This window comes from Ursus americanus, chromosome 33, assembly GCF_024610735.1.
Source record: "Ursus americanus isolate L20-20 chromosome 33, mUrsAme1.1.p, whole genome shotgun sequence".
Classification (NCBI taxonomy): domain Eukaryota; kingdom Metazoa; phylum Chordata; class Mammalia; order Carnivora; family Ursidae; genus Ursus; species Ursus americanus.
The window spans coordinates 2364350-2392342 of record NC_142159.1 but is presented as its reverse complement, the minus strand read 5'-3'; the positions used below and the strand labels follow the sequence as shown (position 1 = coordinate 2392342).

Sequence of the window (27993 nt, the reverse complement as noted above, 5' to 3'; positions counted from 1 at the left end):
TTGTGATTGGATGTTGTGGGACCCTCCTAAGACGGCGACTTCTCATTCGTCAGCCTGTGGCAGTTTGAATTTGGTGGCGGCGGTCGCACGTCCGGTTAGGCACGGAGCTGCTCCCTCCCCTCAGCTGGAGCGGCGAGGGTTTTCTCAACTCGTCGCGTGACCCGCAGGTACGTGCCTCGCACCTCCTTTATGGTCGGGTCTCCAAGGGCACGGCCCCCCCACTAGCCCCGTGGGGCGCCCGTCCGCCCTCTCCCTCTCCTCCGCGGCCCCCTTACTCTCCCTCCGCGACCTCGGCTGCTGACCCCGCCCCCAGTAGCCGCATCCCCCGCTCCCCGCAGCCTCCACCCAAGCGCCATGGCTCCGGCTAGGAAGGGCGGCAGTCGGGTGGCCAAGACCAACTCGTTACGGAGCCGGAAGCTCGCTTCCTTTCTTCGGGACTTCGACCGTGAAGGTAGGGGGCGGAGCCCGGCGCGATCGCGGGGTGCCGGCGGGTTGGGATGCGGGCAGCGCGGGTTCCAGGCCCCATTCACCCGCCGGTGACCCGTGTTCTGTCGGCTCTGCCCTCTCGCAGTGCAAATACGATCCAAGCAAATTCAGTCGGACAGGCAGAACCTCCTCAAGGAGATGGATAATCTGTACAACATCGAGATCTTGCGGCTCCCCAAGGCACTGCGTGAGATGAACTGGCTTGACTACTTTGGTAAGAGCTGCTCCCGTTTCCCCAGGCTCTGGGGCGCCTCTGTGGTCACCTGAGTGAGGTATGCATGATCACTTTAGGAAATTGCAGCCTTCCGGCTTCCCTCGCTCCTCATCTCACTTCCCAGATTTACCTCTCTGCATAGTACTTAACACCATCCACGTCCGCAGGTAGGCGAAGGTCTTCTCTAAAGGAGCAGATAGTAAATACTTTAGGCTTTCTGGGCCAGAGGGTTCTCTGGTGCAGCTACTCAACTCAAGCTGTTACAGGTCCAAAACAACTGTAATGAACCGGCATGTTTGTGTTCCCCTAAAATGTACTTATGGACACACTGAAATGTGAATTTTGTGTGAATTTCATGTGTATTTCATGTGTCACAAAACCTCTCTCCTCTCTCTTTTAATATTTTACCCAGTCATTTAAAAACAAATAAATGAATACCTTGGTTTGTTACCAGAGCTCAGATGGGAGGATAACCCCCAAGCAGTGCTTTTGGTATCTTATGGAAACTGGCTATTTAAAAAATGAGAAAATGAAACCGTGAGGTGCAAGGACTAGAGTTTTTCTGGCCAGAGAAAAATTGCAGCCTATTCTCCACTCCCTTGTTAAATGTCCAAGGACATGCAAGAGGCTTTCCTTTCTGCTGGGTTATGCTTACTTTTCCTGTTTTCCTTATTGTTACACATTACGTAGGCTCCTTCCCAAATAGAAATGCACATTCTCTTCAAATAGTAGATATTTAACGATTCTTTGACTTGCCCTTTTATTGGCACGTTTCTACAAATATTCATTGAGCATATCTCAGTCTAAATGCTCGGGGCTGAAAATACTTTGGGAAATGACACAGACGTTGCCTACCCTCGGGAGCTTACAAGTTAGTAGAGGAGGGTCGTTTTAAAAATACACACGTTATTATATAGTCAAAATCATAAGTCCCAGAGAAGGGAAAGAGTAGTAGTCAGTAGGTACATTTATATAGCGGTTCCTGAGCCAGACAAGTATTGTGCTTCGCGTATTTCATATGTTAACTACTTTTATCTTCATAACAAATGTATTCATTGTTAACGTTGCTCCCCTTTTTATAGATGACAGAATTAAGGCACCAATTAAGGTTGGTTACTTTGCTCCAGGTCTCATAAGCTAGTTAGTAACAGAGCGTATGTAAACCCAGGCATTCTGGTGCAAAGCGTGAATCCTTAACAGTTCTACGGGACGTTATGGGAGTTTCTGAAGGAGGCTTAACCTAACTTTATTCTGCATCTACAACTTGCACAGACCTCTTCGTTCAACACACATTGGCTACACGCTACCCTCTGCCATGTTTTGGCCCGGAACTGTCTTCGAGGAATTCAGTTCAAGGCGGGGGGGTGACACGGACACTTCGGCAGCTCTGAGTAGTTGTCGGGTAGGGTGGGGGTGGGCAGCCAGAGCAGCACTTCGCCACAATCTGCTGTGATAGAAAAAGACTTTTGGATCTGAACTGAGTTTTGAAAGATGAATTAGAAATTTGTGGGGCGCAGAGGGGCGTTTCCGGTAGAGGAAATAATAGGTGCCGAGGCTCGGGGTCACGAGAGACGGCGGCACATTTGGGGAATGACTTGGGTGTGGTGGGCCCTAGAATGTGTGATAAGGCGGCCAGTCAGGGGTGGAGAAAAATTAAACGAGGTTGTAAAGGTCATTGAAGGTTGAAGCCAGGGCTTAATCTGGTCCAGTTTTAGGCAGATAACGGGTTATATCAGGGAAGATGGTTTAACATGAAGATCTGATAGTAACTAAATAAAATGTTCTTTTTAAAGCCCTTGGAGGAAACAAACAGGCGCTGGAAGAGGCAGCAACAGTAAGTGACCTGTCCTACTTTGGAACTGTGGTTAGTTTTTAAGTTCAGTCCTGTCACAAAATCCAACCAGTAGGTGCTTACTATGGAAGAGGTTTCGTAGGGGACATACCCTGTTTGCGCCAACTGAAAAATTATGGTTGTCAGCGCTGAGTCCGTGAAGCCCAAATATTGTCAGGTTCTACAGAGGGAGGCCGTTCTATTTTTGGCAGGTTCCTTGTAGCTCTCTGCCCTGACGTCTCCAGCAAAGCAGAAGCCTCAAGCCCAAGTCCCTCTAAACCCCCGGGTCATTACCTAATGGCCTGGCCTGCTAGGTGTCAGAGACTGTTGTTTTATTTCTATTTTATTTTATTATAAAGATTTATTTATTTGAGTGAGAGAGACAGAGAAGGATGGAGGGGCAGAGGGAAAGAAAAACTCCAGCAGACTCCACACTGAGCACAGGGCCTGACACGGGGCTCAAACTCACAACTCCAAGATCACCACCTGAGACAAAATCAGAGTTGGACGCTCACCCGACAGCACCACCCAGGTGCCCCGAGACTGTTGTTTTATTATGTCACCCTGTAGAAGCTACACTCTTATTTGGGACTCTGAGGATTCCTCACCCTCTGTCATCGCCTTCATCCCAGCATCAGTATCAGGACTGAAGATAGTAAGATGGGGAAGCAAAATAAAGAGTTTGGATCTTAGATCTGTGCCGTCCAGTACAATAGCCACCAGCCACATGTAGCTATTTTAATCAATTAAGATTAATAAAATTGAAACTTCCGTCCCTCCGGGACACTAGCCACATTTCAAATGGTCAGTAGCCACACGTGACTAGTGGCTACGTATTGGTAGCTCAGAACTAGAGCATTTCTAACCTTGCAGAAAGTTCTGTTGTTCAGTGTTGGGAATTAGTCCTGAAATGGTCTTCACAGAGACCCTAGGCACTAAAATCATACATAAACAACGTGTGTACATGCGTGCATTTGTTATCTTTCTGGGGAGAATGTTTATTATAACCTTCATCAGATTTACAGAGTGAACCCAAAAATCGACATCTTTCTATGCGCCATTAGGATCTCTTGGAATCTCAGGGTTTGAAGGGACCTGACTACAAAGGGTTCATAGTAGCATTGTATAGCAGATCTCCACCGGCCTCAGAAGTTAAAGGTGTTTCAGAGCCAGTTGTTCAATCAGGAAAAAGAGAGAGTTTGGGGGTGAATATTGTAGGAGAGAAGTGGGGATCACTGAAAAATAAAATCAAGAGCTAGTAAAACATTCTTAGTTCTGGCTTTCTCTTTCTTTGTAATATGTTCCTGCCTCCACACACCCAGATCTAATGTTTCAAAAGACTTACCTAGGGGCGCCTGGGTGCCTCAGTTGGTTAAGTGTCTGCCTTCGGCTCAGGTCATGATCCCGGGGTCTTGGGATGGAACTCCATGTCGGGCTCCCAGCTCAGCAGGGAGCCTACTTCTCCTTCTCCTCCCTGCTCATGCTCTCTCTCACTACTTCTGTCTTCTCTCTCTCTCAAATAAATAAATATAATCTTTGAAAACAAAAAAAAACAAAAGACTTACCTCTGAGATGAATTATACTTATTAGCTAATGAGTCACCCTCTTTTTAATTAATCAGACATACAGAACTACAAATCAGAGCTTCTAATGTAATATGAAATAGCCAGTGTCATCCCACGAAGTCAAGAGAATTGTAGCCTTAACTAATATGATTTAGAACTCAGGAAAGGAATGATACTTTGGTACAAAAGTTCATAATGATTAGGTATGTGGGGGTCTCCCGAGACTACTTCCAGGAAGACTCACAGGGTTTAGCATATAGTCATATTCATGGCTATGATTTATTAGGGTGGAAGGATATAAAGCAAAGTAAACAAAGGGAAAAGGTGCTTGGGCCAAAGTTCCGAGGAAACCAGGCGCAAGCTCCCAAGAGTCCTCTCCCAGCGAAGTCACATGGGACACCTTAATTCAAAACATGTGAAATGTTGTCTATCAGAAAACCTTGTTAGAGACTCAATGTCCAGGACTTTTATTGCGGGCTGGTCACATAGGCATCTTCTGCCTAGCATTACTGAAATGCCAGACTTGCAGGAGGAAAGCAGGTATGCAGCATAAGCCGTGTTGTTTGTACAAAGCTTAGGCCCGGAGCGCCATTCTAACCAGGGAATGGTGGGAACCCTGCAATCCAAGTTCTCATGCAAGCCACCAGCCCAGCCTTGCAAACAGGCCCTTCTATGGACATCAGTCTTAGGCCTGTTAACTCTTCTGGATGGAGGTAATCAGTGGCCTGCCAGCACAGATACCTTCACAACATGCCAGTTGTTTCTAGAGAGTGTTGGCCACTATTCCATCCACCATTTCAGACCTCACTAATCTCCTACAGTGCTGTTTCTTGCTGAGATTGGACAGCCTCAGAATGCTCCTCTGAGCACTCCACGGAGTCCGTACCAGTCTGGAGATGAAAGCTGTCATCCCTAGTCTGTAACAACTCTTCTGGTATCTACACATGCCCTGCAAGGAAGGGCATAGAATCCTACCTGCTCATGGCTATTCTCATTCACATAGGTAGTCACCACTGGGAACACATTCGATTAGAATGGCGGTGACTAGAAGCCTTTTTGAAGGGCCTGCTGAGTGCCACAGAAAACCTTATTGACTCTCTAGACTTGAAAAAAGAGAGAGAAAAATCTAGTACAGCCCAAGTGTAGAGAACGTGAGTCATTAGCAATTTGTATTGTTTGCCAATGGGACATAATCAAGTGCAACCACTTTGGAAAATGATTTGGCATAATAGCAAGGCGGAACAACGCCCCAGTGCTCCGTCCCTGAGTACGCAGCCAAGAGAGAGCTTGGCTCCGCGCATCAGACACATGTAGATGGTTAGAGTAGCACAAGACTGTTGACAGGAGATTGGAGAAATTCCTCATGATAGAGTCACACAGCGGGATGCTACACAGCAGTGAGAACAGACGGACAGCGACAGACAGTGGTCAGAAACGAAACCAAAGAAAATAGTATCTAAGCACAGACACATTTGTCAAAACAAACGCGAGTGCGTGCACGCTTTTTTTTAAGCAAATGGAATGACAGTGGTCACCTCTGGGGGATGACAGGAAGTAGAACAGGGAGGAATACAGAGCTAGAAGCAAGTAATCAGCAATGTTTTAGCTCTTGGGTTGTATGGTGCATTTATAGGCGTTCACTATATCATGTTACAACTATCACGTAACAGTCTTTTGTACTAAATAATGTTTTTGAAATTAATTGTTTTGAGTCTTAATGTATTCCCCATATTTGATGGGATGTGCCTGGTGTTTTCTGGCTGTGTTTGTCACAGGCTGACCTGGATATCACAGAAATAAACAGACTAACAGCAGAAGCTATTCAGACACCCTTGAAATCTGCCAAAAGTGAGTACTTTCCAAACCCCTTCTGAAACTGGGAGAGTGGAGGCCGGGTGGTTGGCTGGGTGCTCAGAGAGGCCTCCGTGGTGGAGCCTCTTCCCTCTCACGCCTGGTCCTTGGTCTTGCAAACCCAATAATGTGATTTTGGCCATTGCATTGAGTTCATTGTATGGGGGACTAATAGTGAGCAAACTCCTGGCCAATGTGGGAGCAAGAGTGAGAGTGGAAGGAGAGGGAAAGCTGTGTGGGAACCATGACTGCCGCTGGCTCCCCCAGTGAAAGAGGTTGACAGGACCGAGAGGCATTATGGGACCTGGTAAGACCCGCGAGGCACCCCCATGTGATCAGAAGGGTTGAGAGAGAATTGTGAAAGGGCTGGTATCTTCATAACACCATCCCACGTTCCTGGATTCAGTGACCTGCTGCGAAAAATCCTCACGCACGCCCCACCCTTGGAGAATTGCTGTCCTAGAGGGCACATGTTTGGGAAGCCCGGCTGTCACCAATGAGCGTGGAATCAGGACAGGGCGAGCTCTGTTACAGACTCTTATGTCACTGTCATTAAGCTTTCATAGCTCAGTGTGCCCGCATCTTGTGAGGACAGGCTGACCCAGGGCCTGGATTTTGGGGCTGCCCTGGTCAAACCAGGGCACTTTCTCCACTGGGTAAGGCCAGAAACACTATCCAGTTCTTATTCCATCTTGCTTCCCATCGGAATGGCCCTGTGGCATGAGGACAGCGTGAGGTTTGCCCTTTGCCGGGGTCATGTTCCAGTGCCGCCTTGGGGAGATTATGACATAATTGGACTCAGGTGTTCCTGGGATCCCCGCTGCATATTTATAGTCTGTTAGTTCACTTTGAGTTAGCTACACATTTAGGTAAGACTGGTTTCTCTTCTGGGTTCCACAAGTTTTGCTTAGGTGGTGGGGGAGGGGTCTTCTGATTTCACCCTTGGGAACGGACATACCAGGACCCAGGTCAACCAATAGTAAAGATTGTTTTTGTGCCCCCCTGACCACTGGCCTTCACTACATTGTAAGCTACTTCAAAAAAAAAAGAAAAAAGATAAATATACTTACTAAGTTGTCAGAAGGTAAAAAGCTGTCTGGTCTGATCCCCTGCCCCGTGATCAGAGGCCTGAATTTTCTCTGGAATCCCTGCTCAAGATGGTCTGGCTCGTGGTTGTACATTTTTAGCAGTGAGGCACTAAGTTTCATCACTAAAAGCTGCAGTGCTTAGCAAGTTTGTTCTAATCTATGTAAATAATATTTTATTGTAATAGAGAATACATCTTATGACATGTGTCCGGTACTGTCCAAAGGGCTTTATGTTCATTCATCCCACAGACACTTAATAAACACGGGCACAATTCTAGGGTCTGGGAACAGGAACAAAAGTAACAAAGCCCCTGCTCTTGTGGAACACATCCCAGGTGTCGTAATACCCCTATGAAGTGACTGCTCCCTCTTACAGATGAGGAAACTGAGGCAACACAATGAAAGCCCCATGACCTGGGCAGTGCCAGGACCGGGCCTCACGCTCAAGTCTAGCTGAGTCCAGTGTCCGCGCTCTCACCAGAACTCTGGGCATCACGTGGGTTTTGTTAACCAGTCTGGTTAGTTTTCTCTGCCTAAACCCTCTTTAAAAAAAAAAAAAAAAAGTCCTCTTGTTTATATTCAGAGTCTGTTTCTTGATTACAGCCTAAGATTGCATACGTTTTCTTTCCTCTAAGAAACGGAAATGCATGAAAGTTTATTTCTACGAGAAAGATTGCTTTGTTAAAACTGTTTCTTACAGCACGAAAGATAATGAAAGTGGATGAAATGATAGTGGAAGAAGAAGAAGAAGAAAATAAGAACAAGAATCTTCAAACTGCAAGAGTAAGCAGGCACTCAGGTTTGGGGCTGGGGGCTGACAGGGAAATACAAAAATACCTAACCTCCTCTTGCCCCCCGCCCCCGCCGGAATGCACTGTTTAGTAGAGAAGATCCCACTTAAATGGTTGGTAACAAAAGCTATCATGGAAGTGTGTATAAAGCACATAGAATGCAGAAGAAGAAGCTATCAAATTTTACCCCCCCACTTAGGGTACACCCAGGCCTTTAAAAGCAAGGGAGATTTCACTAGCTAGAGAAGAAAGGGAAGGGAAGCCCAGGAGGAGATAGGAAAGTTCTTCAAGTTCCATTTAAGGAAGAGGAAGCAGTTGCGGATGACAGGGCTGTAAGCTGTGGGCGATCTGCGTACAGGAGGGCCCGACGATGAATGGCCTTGTGTGCCGAGCTCCGAAGTTTCCATTTCATCAAGTTGGGCATGGTGATGACACATGGCAGAGGGGAAGACAAAGAAATCAGTTGGGAGGCTGTTGTAATTCTTAAACTGAGGCCCTGACCCTATACACAGAGGAGGGATGGTTTTGACAAATGTGAGCAGGACCGGTAGAGAAGAGGAGGAAGCAAGGATGACTGAACGCTGTCTAGCTTAGGCGGCCCTCATCCGTGGAAGGCGGCCCACAGGAGGGAGAGCGGTGCTGGGTTCGGGTGAAGGCGAGCAGCCGGGGTGCCAATTGACGCGTCGAGGGATCCATCCTTTTCTGAAATTTCAGCCTGGAGCTCGGGGAGGAGTAGGAGATCGAGAGGCACACTGACCCAGCGTGGGCATCGATGAGGTTGTGCAGGGAGGGCGTGCAGGGGAAGGCTGAGGACAGGCGCCTGGAGGGAAGCTAGAAAGAGGAGTTCATGGGGCAGCCTGTGCAGGGACAGCCTGAGTGACCTTCACAGCAGCATTTCATGGGGGAGCAATGGGGGGGGCAGCCAGGCTGCAGTCAGTTTAAAAGAGATTTATCTTTAATCTTGGCCAAAACCCTCTACTTTGAGGACCCAGGCGGTGGAAGTCCGTCCTTGATCAGTCGGTCACGTTCCGTATTACTTAAAAGCCACCTCTTCTGGGGGATAGAGCTCATATTCGTCCACTCGTATTTCCGGAGTTAATCCCCCTCCCCTCCTTTCCTTACCCTTTACCCTCCCTCACTTCCTTATTTTTGGGGCTTTTTATAACCACAGTGTCATTTGATTGTGAATCCAGGTCAAAAGGTGTCCTCCATCCAAGAAGAGAACCCAGTCCATACAAGGAAAAGGCAAAAGCAAAAGGTGACGGGTTTCCCAGCATCCGTGCGTGTTTGTTATTGAAGAGCCCCGTCCATCATGGCAGAGACGGGTGAAAGGGCTCTTGTGGCTTGTGCTCGAGTAAAACTGGAGTCTCCAAGCTGGAGGGGCCTCTGGAAATGATCCGACCCAACAACGTGCTCCAGTTCTGCCCACGTCCTCTGTCCTCCCCCACTTTTGTTTGTTTTAATGCCACCAGGGAGAGTGAGGACCAGACACCTATCATAAGTACTGCAGATTTTGTTCATTCGCCCGACAGCCCACGTGCAGCGCTCCCCCATGGCCAGTCACAAAGTGGCTGTCACCTACCCGTAGTTGTTTCTGGAAGTGTTCCTCCTGGTCCTAGTCAGTAAAGAATCACCATGGACTTGAACTAATTATGCTGGGCCCTGCTAAACCATTTGGGATGGGGCATGGGGGCCGCATCTCAAGAAGCTGAGAACGTAGTGGCCGGGATGTGTGTCTGTGAAGGAGACTGTCCTTGAGCAGTGGCGGGTGTCTAGCAAGAGGACAGGAGCTCCGGCTGAGGGCCCTGCAGGCGGTGGAGAGGCTGTCTCCTTCCTCCTGTTCCGTTAGCCTGACCGAGAGGCCGGACCCTGGAGGCTGACTGCCTACCGGTAGCGTTCTGGCTCCACCCTGACTGGCCGTGTGACCTGGGCCAAGCTGTGTGACTCGGTATGCTCCGTCTACTCGAGTCTCCGCAGCCGTCAATGAGTATCACAGCCATGCGTCCGGGTTGTTGGGAGGGCTGCATGACTCGTGTACGTGAGGCGCTCGGGCCATACCCACATGGTCAGTGCCCTCCACGTGTGACCCAATGGCCACTTCTCACCTGCCCTCCACGTGTGACCTAATGGCCACTTCTCACCTGCAGGTCAAGCCATTGTAACACTGTCACCCCAGCTGTGGGCCGGCTGGAGTTGTCTATGGTGAAACCAACTCCAGGCCTGACCCCCAGGTTTGACTCGAGGTGAGTAAAGGGGGCAGCGCCTGCCTCTGGGTGGGAGCCCCCCAGTTCACCTCAGTCAGCAAAGAAGGGCGTGTGGGAAAACACTCGACTTCTTGGCCCGGGAAGCCCTCTGAGGAGAGGGTAACTGTCCGGGCTTCCGAGTGTCTGCCTCTCCCCTGAGAGCGGGCTCACCTGTTTTCAGAGACGAAATGAGTCTTTATTTGATGAGAGGAGACCATTCTGCCTCTGAGGACTAGTAGGCCTCTAGTGACTCTTCCTTGGCCTTTTCTGTTTCTGACCAATAAAAATATTTTTTAAAAATGGGTAGGTACAGTCCTGTACCCTTGGTAAGAGTGAGAACAGGCACCATGTTGCACCGGGAAGACTAATGTGACCAGGCTGGAAGCTGATCTCTTCCACCGGGCTGGTCAACTGGGTAGGAAATGCTCTGGGGCCATAAAGAAGCGGTTCTGTATGTGCTGGGGGAGGAGCGGCGTGACCGCGGGCGTCTCCGAGCACGCTGCCGAACAGCGTGTCCTAAATGATCCTGTTTGTGTTTATGTACAGAGAATGTTTCTAGAAGGCATAAGGAATTGAAAGTCGGGGTCTCTGGGGTGAGGAGAGGGAGGAGGACTTCTTCCCACTCCTGAACTGGTTTTTCACATGCGCATAAAGCAAAGGGCATTTAGAGAAAAGCAGGTAGCAGGATTTTAACCGTCTTGAGAAAGTTCATTTGGGAATTAATATAATGATGTAATCTCTGAATCCTCCTTTTTTGACCCTGGAAAATTCCTCTTGCTGGAAGCACTCAGCCACTCTTGGAAGTGCATTAACCATAGTTTCTTTCTCGCTCCGTGGATGGATGACTGGTGTCCACGCAGAGCCTGGGACCTAAGATTTCCATGGATAAGAACTGACTTTGGCTAGATGCGTGTTTGATCATTACAAGCTCCCTTCGCCAGCTGTGTGTAGTCATTACTGTTTGAAAAGACGTTTTGCCCTAAATTTAGAACTCGCCTTCTTAGAAATGCAGGATTTGAAAACTACAGCTTGAGGCCAGATGGGGGCTGGAGGAGCTCATGGCGCCTTACGTCACTCACTCTGCCAAGCCTTCTTGACAGAGATCTTCCCACTTCGCAGGGTCTTCAAGACCCCGGGCCTGCGCACTCCAGCAGCCAGAGAGCGGATCTACAACATCTCCGTGAACGGCAGCCCTCTCGCCGACAGCAGAGAGATCTTCCTCACCGTGCCCGTGGGCGGTGGAGAGGTGAGCGTCTCACAGGGAGGCCGGGCCACCATGCACGGCTCCCTGGGCGTGTCTTTCCTTGGCCCACCACCCACGTCTCACCCCCACAGTCCTCTGCGTTGCATGGATCCTGATGTGCACATTTCTGCAGGACTCAGAACCAGTTTTCTCGCCCAGGCTGGAGGCCCAGGCTGGGATCCTTGCCCAGCTCTGTGTTCTGTTTGTTCATCAGCTGACATTTGCCCACCTGCCGTGTGGCGGGCCCCAGGTGTAGACGACAGGATTCCCCAGGTGTAGACGACAGCCATTCAGTAGTCGAGATAGGTTCACAGTCAAGTCTGGTGTCACGGGACACGTGCAGTAAGGGAGACACTAAAGGGAGCGCGGAGGAAGGCAACATCACGGTGTGTGCTCTAGGAAGGGGAGCATGAGCTGTCTCCCACTGTGGATAACTTGGAGGGGTTCTGACGCGAGCTGAGCCCAGTTGCCCTGAGCTGGATAGAACAGGTTGTGGACCTCACCTCCCGGGAGGGAAGGAAGGTGTATCTCCGATGTGTCTGCAAGGCATTTCTAAGCTAACAGCCACACCCTTAGTCCCCCGGTGAGCCAGCCACGGGCCAGTGAGAACCACTCATGTTGTTATCTCCTCCGGGCAAACACCTCTCCTAACTGCCTTACCCTCCCCTCACGCCCCCTCTCTGCCCGAAGTGCAGGATATCAAGGGGCCCCCTGGGGCCCTGGGTGCAGGGTCCTGCCCCAGGGGGCTTGGCAGCTGAACGCACTGTGCTCTCCACACAGAGCATGCGATTACTGGCTAGTGACTTGCAGAGGATGGACATCGCGCAGCTGGACCCAGAGGCCTTGGGAAATATCAGGAAACTCTCCGTGAGTCTTGTAACCCTCCCCCACAGGATGCGTCCGCAGCTGGCTTAGTTCAGCTGTACTTAGGATTGTCTTTTCGGCCTGGGCTTCATCCTCAGCACTGTGGTGTCGTCTTTCCCCCAAGGGATTCGAGCTGTCCTACTTCCCTAGCAGCCCTCTGTCCCTGAACTGATGTTGCCTTTCAGTCTGTCCCGGGGTGCCTGCCACAAAAGTTCCACAGCAGAATCAAAACTCTGCTTCATTTGGGCACCTGGCGCCAGCGTGCGAGGGCGTGATGACTGCCAGGAAGGGCAGCTTCCGGGGGCACGGGGCTTGTTCCGGGGAGTCCCACAGAACCAAGGCGCGGAACAGCCAGGCCTCTGGAGCGTCCGTGAGAGGAGTTGACAGGGCTCCGTTCTGGTGCGCGGGCTCCTGTAGCATCTGGCTTTGAGGCCCACGCATGACTTCTCTGCCACTCCTTCATCCCTCCCTCTCGGCAGAGAACCTCCTCCACGGGGCTCTGGGTCCGGCTCGTTCTCCTTCAATACCGGCTTGCATACAGCGTCCGGCAGCCACAGTCCCAGCTCTGACTTCGCTGCTCTCATGCCCAGCACTGACTGTCCAGCTTCTTGTTGCCCCTTAAATTCTCAGGAGGGAAATTAAATTGGTTCAGCTTTGGTCAGATGGGCCTCTGTGGTCCTGTCAGCAGCACCCTCTCGAGGGGTGGGTGGGAGCCCTCTGTGCACACATGGCTGCCCCGGGCGCCCCCTTCTGGGGGGGCTGTGTCGGGTACATCCAGGGAACACGGCGCACTGCCGAGGACCACACACACCCAGCCACCCAGACCCAGTGCCGTTCTTCCTCCTGGCTGCACCCATAGCCCTGCTGGCTCATCTGAGCTCTGATCTGACTCCTTTGCTCAGATGAGAAGTGGAGATTCAGAACAGTTCATTAGTTTGTGAAACAGAGAACAGAGGGCTGAGATTCCCTCTGACCTGCCGACCCCAAATCCAGTGTCAGCCGGGGAGACTCGTCAGTGGCTACCGGGCAAGCATGGCCAGCGCCCTCGTCTCTCAGGGACCTGCCTCTTTCCCTTGCAGAGCCGCCTTGCCCAGATCTGCAGCAGCATACGGACTCACAAATGAGGCTGCTGTTCCAAGAAGCCAAGCTTGACAGGATGGACCTTCAACGGGCGCTTCCGGGACCCTGAGGAGACCTCTTCCCTACAGGCTTGTTGTTTGTCTGAGTGTGAAGTTCCAGAGCAGGGAGTGGTGTTCCTCTGGGAGAATTTGGAAAGCGGGGAGACACACTGCTCCCCCATCGGTTAGATACAGCTTTGCTGTTCACACCTCCCAGCCCAACCGCCTGCTGCATCCACGCAGTCGAAATTTCCTGTCGTTCTCCTGGCAGAATTCTCCTTCCTGCTCTCAGAGCTGCCGCCTTCTGCCTCCTGTAACCCCGCATCCTCTCTGTCCTGCCCTTAACTCCAGTGGAGGTGACGAGAGAGACCCTCATGTTCCCAGGAAGACTGCCTGCTCCCCCTCATCAGAGAGCCCTCTGCGTCTGGCATTTCTGCTCTGTGTCGCTTGAGGCTGGGAGTTTTAGGCTCAGAGAAGGGAGAGCTCTGGGCCATGGGAGGGCAGAACCAGAAAGCTGGAAGGAACCATACAAATGGGGGCAGGACAGCAGAACTGGACGCGTCCCAGCTGTGGCCGCAGCAGAGGCCATCTCCGCCCAGCCCCCATCCCTGCTTTCCGCTGTGGTGCATACTAAATGGGGCTTCGGGATCCTGTACCCGCTGTGCCCAGTAGTTTTTTCCAAGCTGACGTGGGGATCCGCAGTTTGTATTGATCCCTTTACCGAAGACCAAAAACTGGTTTGGAGGCAGCTTCCATGTCTGGCACCTCTACCTCTCTAGTTGGTAGGAATTTGGATAAGAGAATTCTAGGGTTTAGCTTAGTCTAGGGTTTTATGTGACCAGCTGCAGGGAAACTGTCTCTGAGTTCTCCGTGGTCAGTGGTCCCTGCCAGGTCCACAGACTGCAGAGAGCACTTCCACTTATGGGGTCATTGGGGGGCAGGTGTACATTGCCTCGTGGCCTCATTCCACGTGTTTGGCCTGTGCTCCAGGCATCGGCTAGTTACTCAGAGTCCACGCCTCCGCCCCGATGAATCATGAGATGTGGTCCAAAAATACAGGAACTGGGAGTTCCCGGCTCAGGCTCCAGGGCCCCGTGTTCTCCTGTGTGGCTCTGTGTTCTACTCCATGTCACTTTGCTCTGTGACCCTTCTAGCAGTTCAGTCCTATTGCAGCTGTATTCCTTTTCAAGTTGTTTTATTCTCCCTTTCCTGAGACTTTCGTGCATATTGTGTTCCTGATTAATGGCATCTTTGAAGCTGTTGTAATTAGGGCTACTGAAAGATACCTGTTTTCAATAAATTGTGGGTTGGTTTGTTTTTAATCGATATTCAGCCTGCCTGTTCTCTCCAAGCTGTGCTACCTGGACTAGAGGCCGTCCGGGAGCTGAATCTCTCCAGGCGGGGGGCTCTGAGCAGCTGCTTTCCTTAGAAGATATGGAAACCTCTCCCGTAGACAGAATCTCTGTGATATCTGAAGAAGGGGCCCTCGCCCCACCATGAAGGCCATAAGTAACCCACCCCAAGTCGGTTCCCCCAACACCTGTGTTCATGAGCAAGAAACCGACACGTGGGAGGACAAAATCTAGGCTAGCTACAGTTTACCTGTAGAGTCAAGCCTTGTCAGCCAGGGACAAAGCAGGGGCACAGGTAATGCCGTGGTTATGCTTCTCACGTCCGAGAGTTCCAGGGCTCTGCAGATCTGCCTGCCTAAAATTCTTCCTGCACTGAAAAGGATCCACATGGACCTAATGGCAGAAGAGAGAAATGGGTCATTATCTAGCCCGGTCATCTGGCACTGACAGTGATGGATGGGGAAGGATCTTGTGGTCAGTGACAGCTTTGGAATAAAGGTGACTCATTTCAAGTGATTTAGTCACCACACCTGAAGCTTATTATACCTTCCTTTATCATCTGGTGCGGGGTCAAGAAGAGCCTGGCATTAAGGAAACACTTAGGACCCAACCTGCTGGACCCAGCGCCGTCCTCACCCTATTTCATTCCACTTGCACCACGGCCTAAATGCACCCAGGTTAGGAAATGTGTAGTGCGTAACAGGTGCCTAATAGATGCCAGTCATGTGATGAAATTAGAGCAGACTTTCATTCCATACAAGGGGCGGACTTGGCGGGTAGTGAGTTCCCCATCCCAGGATTTAAAGCATGGGCTGAACTATCACAGGGTTGGGATGCTGCAAAGAAAATTTAAATATTACTGCCAGCCCACAAACCAAACAGACATACTTTCGCTGGATTTTGTTTTTTCAAATTAGTTACAATTTAAAAATTGTGAGATTTCACAAAAACGATTGCTAGCCTCCAAAAAATAAGATCTGGTAATGAGATCTCAGGTGGAGCTGAGAGCCGCTTTCCTTAGAGAATCCTCCCGCATTCAGAACAACCCCTGCTTGATCACTTCCCTTCGTGACGCGCCTCGCCCCGGTAGACAATTTACTTTGTACCCTCTGCTGTGTGGATGAAGGGAATAAAAGCAGAGTTGCTCTGGGTTGAAGGGAGCACGGGGCCCCGAGTCCTCCCCTTCACCAGGGCACCTGAGGCAGTCGCCAAGAGCCCTAGAGTTCCAATAAACACCAGGTGCATTCTTTGCCCTGCAGGCTTCCTGATCTTTCCAGAAGCCCTACCTGGGGCTTCCTGTTGAAAGAATTCCAAACATACAGCCTTACGAAGAGTTAGGTTCAGTTATTTGTATGAAGAGCTAGTTCTTGGGGTGTGAATGGTAGGACCTCACCTAAGCGTCGCTCATTTGCAGTGTCAGACGCACTTTGCGGCTCCAAGGAACTGCGATCCCCAATCCCACCCATGAGTTTACATGGGATGGAAAACTGTCTCCGTGCCCACACGTGCATACTTTCTGGGAAGGGTTTTCCTTTCTAATTTCACACGTTGACAGCTGTTGACCCACACCTAAAATACAACGTGACACATGTGCCGAAGGTTTTGCTAGTAGATAACTCCTGAGGCTTCAGAAGTGGGAGGCACTGGAGATGCTAGGAGAGCTCACGGTCCAAACTGGGGTCCCCGTTGGGCTCTGCACTCCAATTTGCTTTGGCGCCTCCTCCCATCACAGGATGAGGCATTTCCCCAGCCCCTCCCCACCTGCATCACCTCCCCGGTTAAACAACCCCCCCCCCGCAACTGCAATCTGCACTTGCCTTCTACACTCCGCCATCACCTTTCCCTTAGTTGATCTTAGGGTCTATGTAGTTGGCATCTTCCGATCCTCAGACGATGCCTATGGTAGAGGCCATACCACGCCCTTGGCACCGAGACTGGGAAAGGCCCAGCTCCCCATCTGCAGACTGTCAGGGCCATGTGCCACAGTGTGCCAAGAGCCATCAGGGCGCAGGCAGAGGACACTGTCCAAGGCTACACCCCTTCAAATCAGACACGAAGGTCCTGTGTGTCAACTTTCTTCACCGCGCCCCAGCGGACAGTCGAGGATGAGTGCGGTGGGCAAGGGACGAGAAGGGGCAAGAGGCAGCCCCTCTGGGAGGGAGTGTAAGGTGCTGGCCGCAGGGAAACATTGCGTTTTGGTTTTCTAGTTTTTCTCAACTTCCACGAGCAGCCTTAGTCAACGCATCTTGCTTGGAGCGAGGCTTAAGGTAACGATCATCTGCCCACGAGATGCTGGTAGGCGTCCGGGAGGAACCCCGAGGGGACTAGCTGGGTTCTTTCAAGATGCTGCCAGAAGCGTGAGCCTAGGTGGCAAAGGGCACCAAGACATGGAAAGAGAGGGCTCCATACAGTGAGGAGTTTCACTCGAGTCCCGAGCGGTGTGAAGGGGGCGATGGGAGAAGCTGAGTCTGGAAGCCAGTCCTGCTCAGGAAGGGCAGTGAAGGCCCTACACGGTTCCCGCCAGGGCCCTCCTGCATCTCCCCAGGGACTAGGGCAGGCCGAAGGTCACCGGACCCCCCCAACACCTAGGATTGATCCCTATGGCTGTGCCTTTCATGCTTTTTACTTCACGGACGCCCCCAGCAGGCAGGGAGGTCTCAACTTGCTAGTGTCTGCTACAGAGCAGGAGCTGGGGGCACCGAACGACCGAACAGCGCATCACACCCCTTCAGCAGCCCTGCTGCCCGGAGATGTTCATTTCAACCCCCTCCGTAGACGGCGCGTCTGCCCGCCGCCTTACACGTTGCTAATCCTAACATTCAGGGAGCACTTACTGTGTGTGGGCAGTGGGAAGTGTTGGTGTGGGTCCCCCGTTCCTCGGCTCCATGCCCCCACTGAGGCAGACCTCAGCAGAGCAACACTGCTGACAGCGCCAACCTACTTACTCACTCCCCGCCCCGGGGGAAGAAGCAACTTACTGAAATGGAATAACCTGCTTGAATAGGCGCCACCTGGTTGTCTGCCTGCTGGAAAGCAGGGTGCACACGGGTCTGCTCCCCCACCCTGCAGGACATTGATCTGCAAAGCAGCCCGTGCACAGGCGGCATGCCACCTCCTGGCTCCGCCTGGGACTGGGAGGGTCTAATGCAGGGAAAGCCACGGTGTCCTGATACAGCACAATTCATTTATCGAAGCTGTACGTTTCACACACGTGAACGTCTCTGAGGTTGGGACGCGTCTTCCAACCAGATGGCATGACGCAGTTGAATCGGCTGTGATGTTTTCTCAGTAGTACGTCTCGCGCTCAACGGCATCTTAGACTCCAAGGAACATGGTAAGCAACGTTCTCCAGCCAGCCTCATCAAGGAGCCGGTACCTTGTGCCCTGTCTGTCCCCGGAAACGGTGCTCAGTTGGTTCTGAGCCCAGGAACAGAAGAAAGGGGTGTTATTTGTCGCCACCCCGCCACCCCAGTCCCAAGCACTCCCCCTGGCCTAAGCAAATAAAGAAGACACCTTCTCCAAGCTGTGAACACGAACAGCCCGGTCCAGGGAGAGCGGAAGCACCTGCAAGCCGGAAAAGGCGAGGGCTCCTGTGGTGCGTGTGTGTGTGTGTGTGTGCGTATGTGCGCGTGCAGGCCCACGTGTGAGCAGTCAGGGGGCGCGCCGGCATTCAGCCCACCTTCCCGCTCTGCCCTGATCACTGACGTATCCCACCCTCCTTCCCTTGCCACTCACCCCAAAAGATTCCCACCCTCCAACCCTTGTTCCTCTCCCCCAGCTTCCAACCCCCACCCCTGGATTGAGGCCACTGTTAGGGGTTGAATGACGTCCCCTCAAAATTCATGTGCAGAAGTCCTAACCCCGGTACCTCAGAAAGTGACTATTTGGGGAAGGGGTCTTTACAGGGGTCATCAAGTTCAAGGGAGGTCCCTCGGGTGGGCCAGTCTGGTGTGCTTCTGAAAGGGGAAGTCTGGACGTGGAAGACGGGGCGAAGACACAGGGAGAAGCTGGCCGAAAGCCCAGCAGAGAGGCCTGGGCCCGATCCTTCTCTAAGCCCTCGGGAGTCCCCAACACCTGGCTCTCTGACTTCTAGCCCCGGGGACTGTGGGATGGAGAGCTCTGTGGTGCGAGCCCCAGGAAGCAGCACAGCCGCAGATAACAGCGCCTGACAGCCGCTCGCACCCCCTCTGCTCACGCGGCTTCTCCGCATTTCACATCCACACTCATTGCTCCTTCGCCTGGATGGCTGACTGCTTCCTGGCTTCTCTCCACTGCTCCCCTCGGGCTCTGTCTCCTGCTCTTCCTCACCCTCTGTCTCCCAGTGGCAGACTGCCCCAGAGCTCCCTCTGCTCCCCGGGCTAGCCCAGGGCGACCTCCTTCTCACTGTCGCTTCAGTACCCCCCTGCCCCAAGAGCCAGGGCCCTCAGAGCTGCGTCTCTAGCTGGTGTCTGTGCCACGTTCCAGACCCAGCACCCACCCATCTGCTCTGTAGAAGGTTTACCACCTTCTAAGAAGGTGACCTCCTTCTCTCCGCTCCCAGGCCACCCTCCCTAGACTGGGAGATCTTTCATGGCACGGGCTGTTCAGTTCATGTCTACACAGAGAGACCTCAGACACACACTCGGGAGACACCCCAGGGCATGTGGGGGATGGTGGAAACCTCCCACATACGATCTTGATGGGTAAGCAATTGTCACTGAAAGAGATACCATATCACAGACAAGTGTTTATTACTTTGTCCTGCATATAGAACCCATGAAATATAAAAACATCTCCAGAATTAGCCAAAGGAACCACCCCCCGCCACCAGCCCCTTCCCTCCCTGGATGCGCTCAGATGGGGGAGCCGGAGGGTTGCAGGCCACATCCCTCTGTCCAGTGAACAAGTTCCATATAAAAATAGATCTGTAGAGGGCTCCCAGAGAGCCATCAGCCCGCATCCGTGCAGGGCAGAGGTCTGGGACCCCTCAGGATTATGGGACCTCACTCCTCCGTGGAGGGGAGGTCTACCCTGGACACCGAAGTCCTGCCAACACAGCCAGGGGGCCCCTCTGCAGAACAGCCGGGGGAGGGGGAGGGGGTTTGGCCTTTAGAGCATAACTGATGTAGCTGGAGATAGGGACGAGGCTCCCTCCACCCAAGACTGGACACGGGTCCTCACGTCCTTTCCGAGCTTGGATGGGGGAGGGGCGAGTCTGTAGGGCGGCTGCCAAGGGACCCTCCAGGCCTGTCCAAGGTGGAAGCAGTAGCTCAAGCTGCCCCATACACTCCAAGTCCCTGACTGGGGCAGCTGCCTAGGAGGTGGGGAGCAGAGCTAGGGGCTCCAAGGAGAGAAGAGCTGCTGCTGGCAGGGTGAGGCAAAGGCACTGATGTGAGGCACTGTCCCCCACCATGGGCGCTCCCCAAAACTGCGCTGCATTTCCAGCCTCCAGGCTCCTTCTTGTGACAGCCCCTCAGCTTGGATGCCTCTTACCCTAGGCCATCCATCTTGGCCTATGCAAAATTCCATCCCCCCCAGGGCAGACGCCCCCCACCCCCACCTGCAAAGCCTTGTTCAACTTATGCATCAGCCTCTCAGCCAAGAAGCCTTTCCAGACACACCTCCATAGACGCAAATCACAAGTGTCCATCTGCCCTCAGGCCCACCGGCCCACAGACCCCGAGGTCTCCTGTGGGGCCCAGGGCACCTTTGGAAGGCACCTCTGTTGTACTTCTCAGTGCCTGAGCTTGTCTCCCCACCTAGGCTGAGCCCTCCACGGGCCAGCTCCATGTTCCATTCACCCCTTTCTTCTCCCCTTGGCTCCTCCTTCCCACCCACCCCACCCCACCCCCACACAGCCAAGCCCAGAGTGGGCCTATGTCAGGGGTGACCTAGACGAATGCAGCCCCAGGAATCCTGTCCAGACCCAGCTGCCTTCCTGCCGTGGCCTCTCGATCACCACCGCCTCTGGGAAGCCCTTCTGGATAAGGGACTCAAGTTAGCTCAGTGTGGCCACTCTTGCCAGAGCCCCACAGAAGCCAGAGGGAGAAGGTGCTCCCCAGGAGGCTGAAGGGTGCCCAGGAGACAGCACTCGCAAGAGGCGGTCACCTCAGAGTACCCTCGGGCTTCCTCGGGGAAGAGTGTTGGTATCACAAGGTAGGACCAGGGACTCTCTCTCCTCGGACTGGGAGTTGAGGGCATGGGTTCCAACCCCAGCCCTGGCCCTGACTCCTCCACCAGCCTCCGACTTTCCTCTCTGCACAGTGTGGCTCAGAGCCTGTCAGAGAGAGAAGGTCCACACCCGAGGATCTCTTCACCATCCCCTGAGGCAGGAGAGCAAAGCTCACGGGTCCTCCGGGGAGAAAACATCTCATCTCATGCTCTTCTAGACGTCCTGGCCAGCGAACTTAGAAAAGGAATGCAAAGGGGAGGCCTAGCTGGGCCTCAGGGGAGCACCAGGACCTTGATGGCCTAGCCAGGGCCCTCACCCTCACCCTGAACTCTCAGCCCAAGGGCAGGGGAAGCTGAAATCGGCTCCTGAGTCTGGGGCCCTTGGGGTCCAGCACCGGAGCTCAGCACCACCTTCGCTGCCTGGGCCTCAGGACCAGTGTGCAGACGGGGCCGAGCCCAAGTGCAGGGAGCTGAGGCCCTTGCCTCTCCAGGCCCTTCAGGGTGGGCTGCCAAGCAGCTGTGGCCCCTGCCGGGTCTCATGGGAGCTTATTAGGGACCCATGCTGCCAACTGGCCAATAGGCCTGTGGGAAAGGGGGGCACCCACTGGGGTAGGCCCCAGGCCCCAGTGGGTGCGGAAGACAGAAAAACATGAACCAGGCGATTTAAAGCTACGTCTTCCCTCTCGGTCCTGCCCACCGTGGTCTCTGGAACCCTGCATTGCCTCCTGCTCTTATCGCAGGGGTTCTCCCCAGGGATTTAAACCCTCTGGCCAAGGGGACTGAGTCAGCCAAGGTGTTCAGACTGGGAAAAATGGGAGGAGTAGGCAGTGAGATGAGGGGAACTGTGGTCCCAAACAAGCCCTGGGCCCGAGCACAGGGAGAGGGCGCTCCCTTCTACCCCGCAGGGGTGCCGCGTGCCAGGGTCCCTGTGAGGCCTGCGGTCCTGGCCTGGAAAGACGGCGCGGCTCACACCTGCACCCCCTGGCCTTGGAGCTGGAGCACGCGTGCCCGCAGGGCGCCGATCCCACTGAGGAGGGCCTCTCGATGTTCCGCCGACGAGATGCCCAGGCTCACCAGGTCCCTGAAAGAAGGGCTGGTCACACCCAGCTGGCTCGAACCCTCTTCTGCTTTCCCTCCCTCCGTCGGGACAGGGGAGGGCCCAGAACTAGGACCGGCCCAGGCCTCCCACACAGGTGTCTCTGACTCACTGGGCGGCCATGGCGGCCACGGCCTCCAGGCTCCCGTAACCACCGGCGGTGAAGCTGTCCTTGTAGCGGCCCAGGTCCAGGGCCTCCAGCCACGCGCCCACGGAGCCGAAGGACGGAAAGGTGGAGAAGGCACGGTCCGCCAGGGGGGTGGGAGGCCTGGGGAGCAAAGGAGCTGTGGTCAGTCGACAGCAGGGTTCTGGTGCCCAGACCCGGTCAGTCTCCTGAGGAGAGGCCAGCGGAGAAAGGACAGGAGAAGGGGACGGCGACCGAGCCCCAGAGCAGACCTGGCTCCACGGCGTGCGAGGCATCATCAGAGCGGGTGTGGGTTTTGAGATACCCAGGCAGGTAGGTGGAGAGTGGGGTGCACCCGAGCCAGCTACAGCTACTGGGAGTATCTGGAACAGTCTGTGGGTTGGACATACCTAGCACGGTTTGGGAGGTGACCCATGTTATATTCGGGACAACTCATACTCATTTCATTTATTTTAATTATTGCAACTACAAAGCTGTTGGAACTATTTCCACATGTATTCACCCAGTCAGTGGTCATTGTACTGGGACACGTGAGGCAAAACCCAGGACAAGGAGAGTGACTAAGATGGCTGACAATGTCCCTGTGTCTGAGGCAGGCGGAGTACCAGATCTATCTACAGCAACCAGGTGAGCAGTCCTACCTGGACTGGTAGCGTAGACAGGTAGGATGGGACAGGTGGGGTGGGACAGGAGGGGTGGGACAGGTGGGGTGGACAGGTGGGGTGGGATAGGTAGGATGGGACAGGTGGGGTGGACAGGTGGGGTGGGACAGGTGGGGTGGGATAGGTAGGATGGGACAGGTGGGGTGGACAGGTGGGGTGGGACAGGTGGGGTGGAACAGGTAGGATGGGACAGGTGGGGTGGACAGGTGGGGTGGGACAGGTAGGGTGGGACAGGTGGGGTGGACAGGTAGGATGGGACAGGTGGGATGGGACAGGTGGGATGGGACAGGTGGGATGGGACAGGTGGAGTAGGACAGGTGGGGTGGACAGGTAGGATGGGACAGGTGGGATGGGACAGGTGGGGTAGGACAGGTGGGGTGGACAGGTGGGATGGGACAGGTGGGTAGGACAGGTGGGGTGGACAGGTAGGATGGGACAGGTGGGATGGGACAGGTGGGGTAGGACAGGTGGGGTGGACAGGTAGGATGGGACAGGTGGAGTAGACAGGTGGAGTGGGACAGGTGGGGTGGGACAGGTAGGATGGGACAGGTGGGGTGGGACAGGTAGGGTGGGACAGGTGGGGTGGACAGGTAGGATGGGACAGGTGGGATGGGACAGGTGGGATGGGACAGGTGGAGTAGGACAGGTGGGGTGGACAGGTAGGATGGGACAGGTGGGATGGGACAGGTGGGGTAGGACAGGTGGGGTGGACAGGTGGGATGGGACAGGTGGGTAGGACAGGTGGGGTGGACAGGTAGGATGGGACAGGTGGGATGGGACAGGTGGGGTAGGACAGGTGGGGTGGACAGGTAGGATGGGACAGGTGGGATGGGACAGGTGGAGTAGGACAGGTGGGGTGGACAGGTAGGATGGGACAGGTGGGATGGGACAGGTGGAGTAGGACAGGTGGGGTGGACAGGTAGGATGGGACAGGTGGGATGGGACAGGTGGGGTAGGACAGGTGGGGTGGACAGGTGGGATGGGACAGGTGGGTAGGACAGGTGGGGTGGACAGGTAGGATGGGACAGGTGGGATGGGACAGGTGGGGTAGGACAGGTGGGGTGGACAGGTAGGATGGGACAGGTGGGATGGGACAGGTGGAGGACAGGTGGGGTGGACAGGTAGGATGGGACAGGTGGGATGGGACAGGTGGGGTAGGACAGGTGGGGTGGACAGGTGGGATGGGACAGGTGGGTAGGACAGGTGGGGTGGACAGGTAGGATGGGACAGGTGGGATGGGACAGGTGGGGTAGGACAGGTGGGGTGGACAGGTAGGATGGGACAGGTGGGATGGGACAGGTGGAGTAGGACAGGTGGGGTGGACAGGTAGGATGGGACAGGTGGGATGGGACAGGTGGAGTAGGACAGGTGGGGTGGACAGGTAGGATGGGACAGGTGGGATGGGACAGGTGGAGTAGGACAGGTGGGATGGGACAGGTGGGGTGGACAGGTAGGATGGGACAGGTGGGATGGGACAGGTGGAGTAGGACAGGTGGGGTGGACAGGTAGGATGGGACAGGTGGGATAGGACAGGTGGAGTAGGACAGGTGGGATGGGACAGGTGGGGTGGGACAGGTGGGGCTCAGCCATGTGGGGCTCTGCCATGTGGGGAGGCCACTCGGTGAGGTGAGAGATCAGCTGTATCTGGTGGTTGGGGATAGACGGGAGTGTACCTGGGACAAATGAGGCGTCAGTTGTACCTGGGAGAGGTGGTCGTGGCACACTTTGGGGGTTCTGGGTCCTGCACCATCTTGCTCAGGATGCTGTGAATCTGGGAGAACCTGGGCCGCTCACTTGGGTCCTTCTGCCAGCAGTCAAGCATCAGCCGGTGTAGGGGGAAGGGGCAGTTCCTGGGGGGCGGCAGCCGGAAGCCATCCTCCACTGCCTTGATTACCTGGGCCATGGAGGTGAGGGGCAGACGGGAAGCTTTAAGTCACTCCAACACATGCACACATCCCAGCCCAGGAAGACTCAGGGTGGCCAGGCAGGACCGGAAGCAAGTAGACAGTGAAGAGGGGCCTAGGGCTAAGAGGTCAAGGGTCAATGGGCAGAGGTCAGGGAGTCGGGGCTCGGGGTCACTCACGTCTTGGCCAGACATGTCCCAGTAGGGCCGCTCCCCAAAGGCCATCACCTCCCACATGACGACACCAAAGCTCCACACATCACTGGCCGAGCTGAAGTGTCCGAACTGAAGCGTCTCAGGCGCGGCCCACAGTGCGGGGCTGCGGCCGCTCTGCGGGCAGGGAAGCAGGTCAGGGGCAGGAAGGGACCGGTCCAAGTATACCCAGGGTTCCCCACCCCGCAGAGCCCCAGATCCAGCCCCACCTGCCATCCTCCCAGCTGCACGTCTGGGGAAGGCACATAATGACGCCCACACCGGCATTTATTTGGGGCCAAGTGGGGGGGTAGGGGCGGGGCTGTAGGGAGTGTGGCCCTGACACGGCAGGGAAGTGGGCGAAAGTGGGGGATGGGGACCCCCGGGACTGGGGTGAAGGCATGGCTTCCAGAAATGGGGGAAGGCCTGGGGGGCAGAGGTGGGTGGGGGAAGTAGGGGGCTCTTGGGACGGACAAGTGCGGTCTGATGGGCCGGCGTGCCTGGGAGAAGGGAATCCTCACCATGGTGGTGTAGACAGCCTCTGCTCGGTCCCGGGGGCCCCGCCCAAAGCCAGAGATCTTGCAGATAAGGCCACTGCTGACCAGCACGCGGCGGGCTGCCAGGCCCCGGTGAACGTAGCCCATTTCCGATAGATACTTCATGGCTGACGCCAGCCCGGGCAGCAGCCCCAACAGCTGCCCGGCCGCCAGCTGGCCTTCATGCCGCTGTGGGAAGAACATGCGGTTCCCTGGGGCTGTGGGACCCCAGGGAAGTCACCTGGCCCTCTCTGGGTTTGCCCCGGGACCCACCAGGTGGGCCTGGCCAGTGGGCTCCTTTTTAGGGAATGATGGCAAGTGCAAGTCCCACCAAAGAGAAGAGTGAGGGACAAAGACTAACAGGGTCAGCGGTACCCCTGGGACGCAGGCCACTCACCCGCAGGAAGCCGTCCAGGGCCCCGTGGCTCATGTACTCAGTGACAATCATCAAGGTGCTGCCTGTGCCCGGGGATGGGGGACACACACGCTAAGTTGCTTGCTCCCCTCTGCATGAACACATGCCCCCCCCCCCCCGGACCCCAGCCTGGGCCAGGACGGCCAGAAACAACTTTCCAGCCCAGCCACCCTCCTGCAAGGCCCAGGACCCTCCATGCCAAAGAACAAAAGAGGGGGCATCTGGAGGAGGACAAAGGCCAAGGTCTAGGAGCTGCAATAAGTCTGCTAAGAAAGATCACCCAAGGTCCCAGCGACCCACCCCTGACAGTGTCACTACGGGTCAAAAAGGTCATTCAAGGTCGGAAGGGCCTCCCTGAGTCAGTGAAGGAAAAGCTGAGGCCTTCTCCCCATACTGGGCCACTCAGGGGCTCCCTCCCACGGCTGGAGGAAGGGGCTGGAGGCCTAAGAGCTCCCCACCTCCCACCCTGTTTCCACCCCCATACTTGCGGAGCATGCAGCGCTACCTCGGGTGACGACACCTTCTAGCCTCACGACGTGGCTGTGGTCGAACTGGCCCAGCGTGAGGGCCTCAGCCAGGAAGCTGAGCCTCTGAGAGTCGGAGCAGCCATCCCTCAGTGTGTGCACGGCCACGGGGAGCTCCTGGCGGCCCGGGAGCTGCAGGCAGCCGAAGGACAGCTCCCCGAACCGCCCTGTGAGGAGAGGGCACCTCAGACAGTCCCCTGGAGGTCACCCCCTGGCCAACCCAGGCAGGGTGAGCAGTGGAGAAAGCAGCTTCTGGGTCACAGGCTGTTCCTGGCCTAGGGCTCAGGGCTCCTGAGTTCAAATCACGGTAAACTGAGAACCCTCAGTGTGACGTGGGCTTCGCAGTCCCCACCTCACTCCCCATGAGGCAGCGATCGTGCCCATTTTACAGACAAGGAACGAGTTCAGAGCAAGAGGCACATGCCCTTGCGTACACAGCTGCTCAGCGGTAGAGGCAGGACTAGAACTCTGGTGTGTCTGGTCCCCAAGTTTATGAATGCTCCTCCCCACCCCCCATGAAGGCCTGGGACGACACTGCCGCCAGGGGCAGTCTGCAGAGGCCAGCCAGCAAAGGGCTGGTGTGGGGCGGTCTCAGTGACCATGGGGACGGGGAGAGGGTACGAAGGCAGGACCACAGACCCCTCTGCCATCCCCCTCCCTGGAACCTGGTGGGTAGAGGTCCCGTTTGGTGTGGAGCTGGGGCCTCCCGGGCAGGCCGGGACTGGGGTGAAGGCAGGGCTTCCAGAAATGGGGGAAGGCCTGGGGGGCAGAGGTGGGTGGGGGAAGTAGGGGGCTCTCGGGACGGACAAGGCTTCCTGGGTGCCCAGCTTGCCTGCTCCAAGGCTTTTCTCCAGTGTGACGGTTTTCGCATCCAGCTCCTTGGCAAACAGATGAACAGCCTGCAGCGGGTCCCCGCAGCTCTGGGGGTCTAAGAATGTGCGGCGTGTCGGGACTTTGACTGGAATGCAGGGAGAGACAGAGATGGGCCAGAGGAAGGGGTTCCGGGGCCCGGGTTGGGGGAGTTATGAAGGGCAGCGTGGAAGAGGGTTAAGGAGGGGCCCGGCGACAACTCACAGTGGAAATACAGCTCCTCCTCGTCGTGGGCGTCCTGACCTCCTTTGCCATAGGGGCAGGGCCTGGGGAGGTGTGGAGTCATTCTTTGAGCTAGGCAGCCACGGCCTCCCCTCCCACTAGACCCAGCGCCGGAGCTCCTTATCCCTTCAAAACCACTAAGACCTGTGCCCTAGGGGAGGGACCTTCTTGCGCTGCTTTGAAAGCCCCTCCCCACAGCCGACACATAACCCTAGCCCCAGACCTAACCCCTCATCCCCACCCACATTACTAATTATTTTCACTCTGAGCCACAATGCACATTCTTGCAACTCCAGAGGCACCCAGATCCATACCCCTGACTTCGAACCCAAGCTGCCCGCCTGCCTTACAGGTGAGCAAATCAGGAGGCCCCTGCTGTCAGGGGCAGCCTCGGTCTGGCCAGGAAAACAAGCACGGAGCGTGCATTGCAAGCCCACTCACAGGTCCAAGCAGAGGAGAAGGGCACACATAGCAGATGGGCCTGAGCCTTCCCAGGCCAGCAAGGGTCGTTTCCTGAGGCAGAGGTGGCCCTGGGCCGAAGGACTGCGTCACTACCAACAGAGCCCCCGACTGGCATTAGGGGCCCGAGGCAGGGCCCTGCTGGCCCAGAGGAGAGCCCCGGGGCTGCTGAG

General features: G+C 55.0%; 2 protein-coding genes across 2 annotated transcripts in view; one reads left to right on the top strand and one right to left on the bottom strand.

Moving 5' to 3' along the window:
- Positions 1-39: 39 nt before the first annotated feature.
- Positions 40-14620, top strand: CDCA8 (cell division cycle associated 8). Its single transcript, XM_045782547.2, has 11 exons — positions 40-167; positions 339-451; positions 572-700; positions 2494-2534; positions 5872-5944; positions 7736-7818; positions 9020-9084; positions 9974-10069; positions 11189-11315; positions 12093-12179; positions 13256-14620. Exons 2-11 carry the CDS (start codon positions 355-357, stop codon positions 13298-13300), a joined length of 843 nt encoding a protein of 280 aa, XP_045638503.1. The 5' UTR covers positions 40-167; positions 339-354; the 3' UTR covers positions 13301-14620.
- A 7142-nt stretch (positions 14621-21762) lies between these two features.
- EPHA10 (EPH receptor A10) overlaps positions 21763-27993 on the bottom strand; it is a 38345-nt gene continuing 32114 nt past the window's right edge. Inside the window, exons 9-17 of the mRNA XM_045782546.1 lie at positions 27344-27405; positions 27102-27227; positions 26251-26436; positions 25728-25789; positions 25316-25519; positions 24783-24932; positions 24400-24593; positions 22005-22160; positions 21763-21877 (exon numbers count right to left, since the gene is read on the bottom strand). Of these exons, the coding sequence (XP_045638502.1) occupies positions 21763-21877; positions 22005-22160; positions 24400-24593; positions 24783-24932; positions 25316-25519; positions 25728-25789; positions 26251-26436; positions 27102-27227; positions 27344-27405 (1255 nt within the window). The remainder of the gene's footprint in view (positions 21878-22004; positions 22161-24399; positions 24594-24782; positions 24933-25315; positions 25520-25727; positions 25790-26250; positions 26437-27101; positions 27228-27343; positions 27406-27993) is intronic.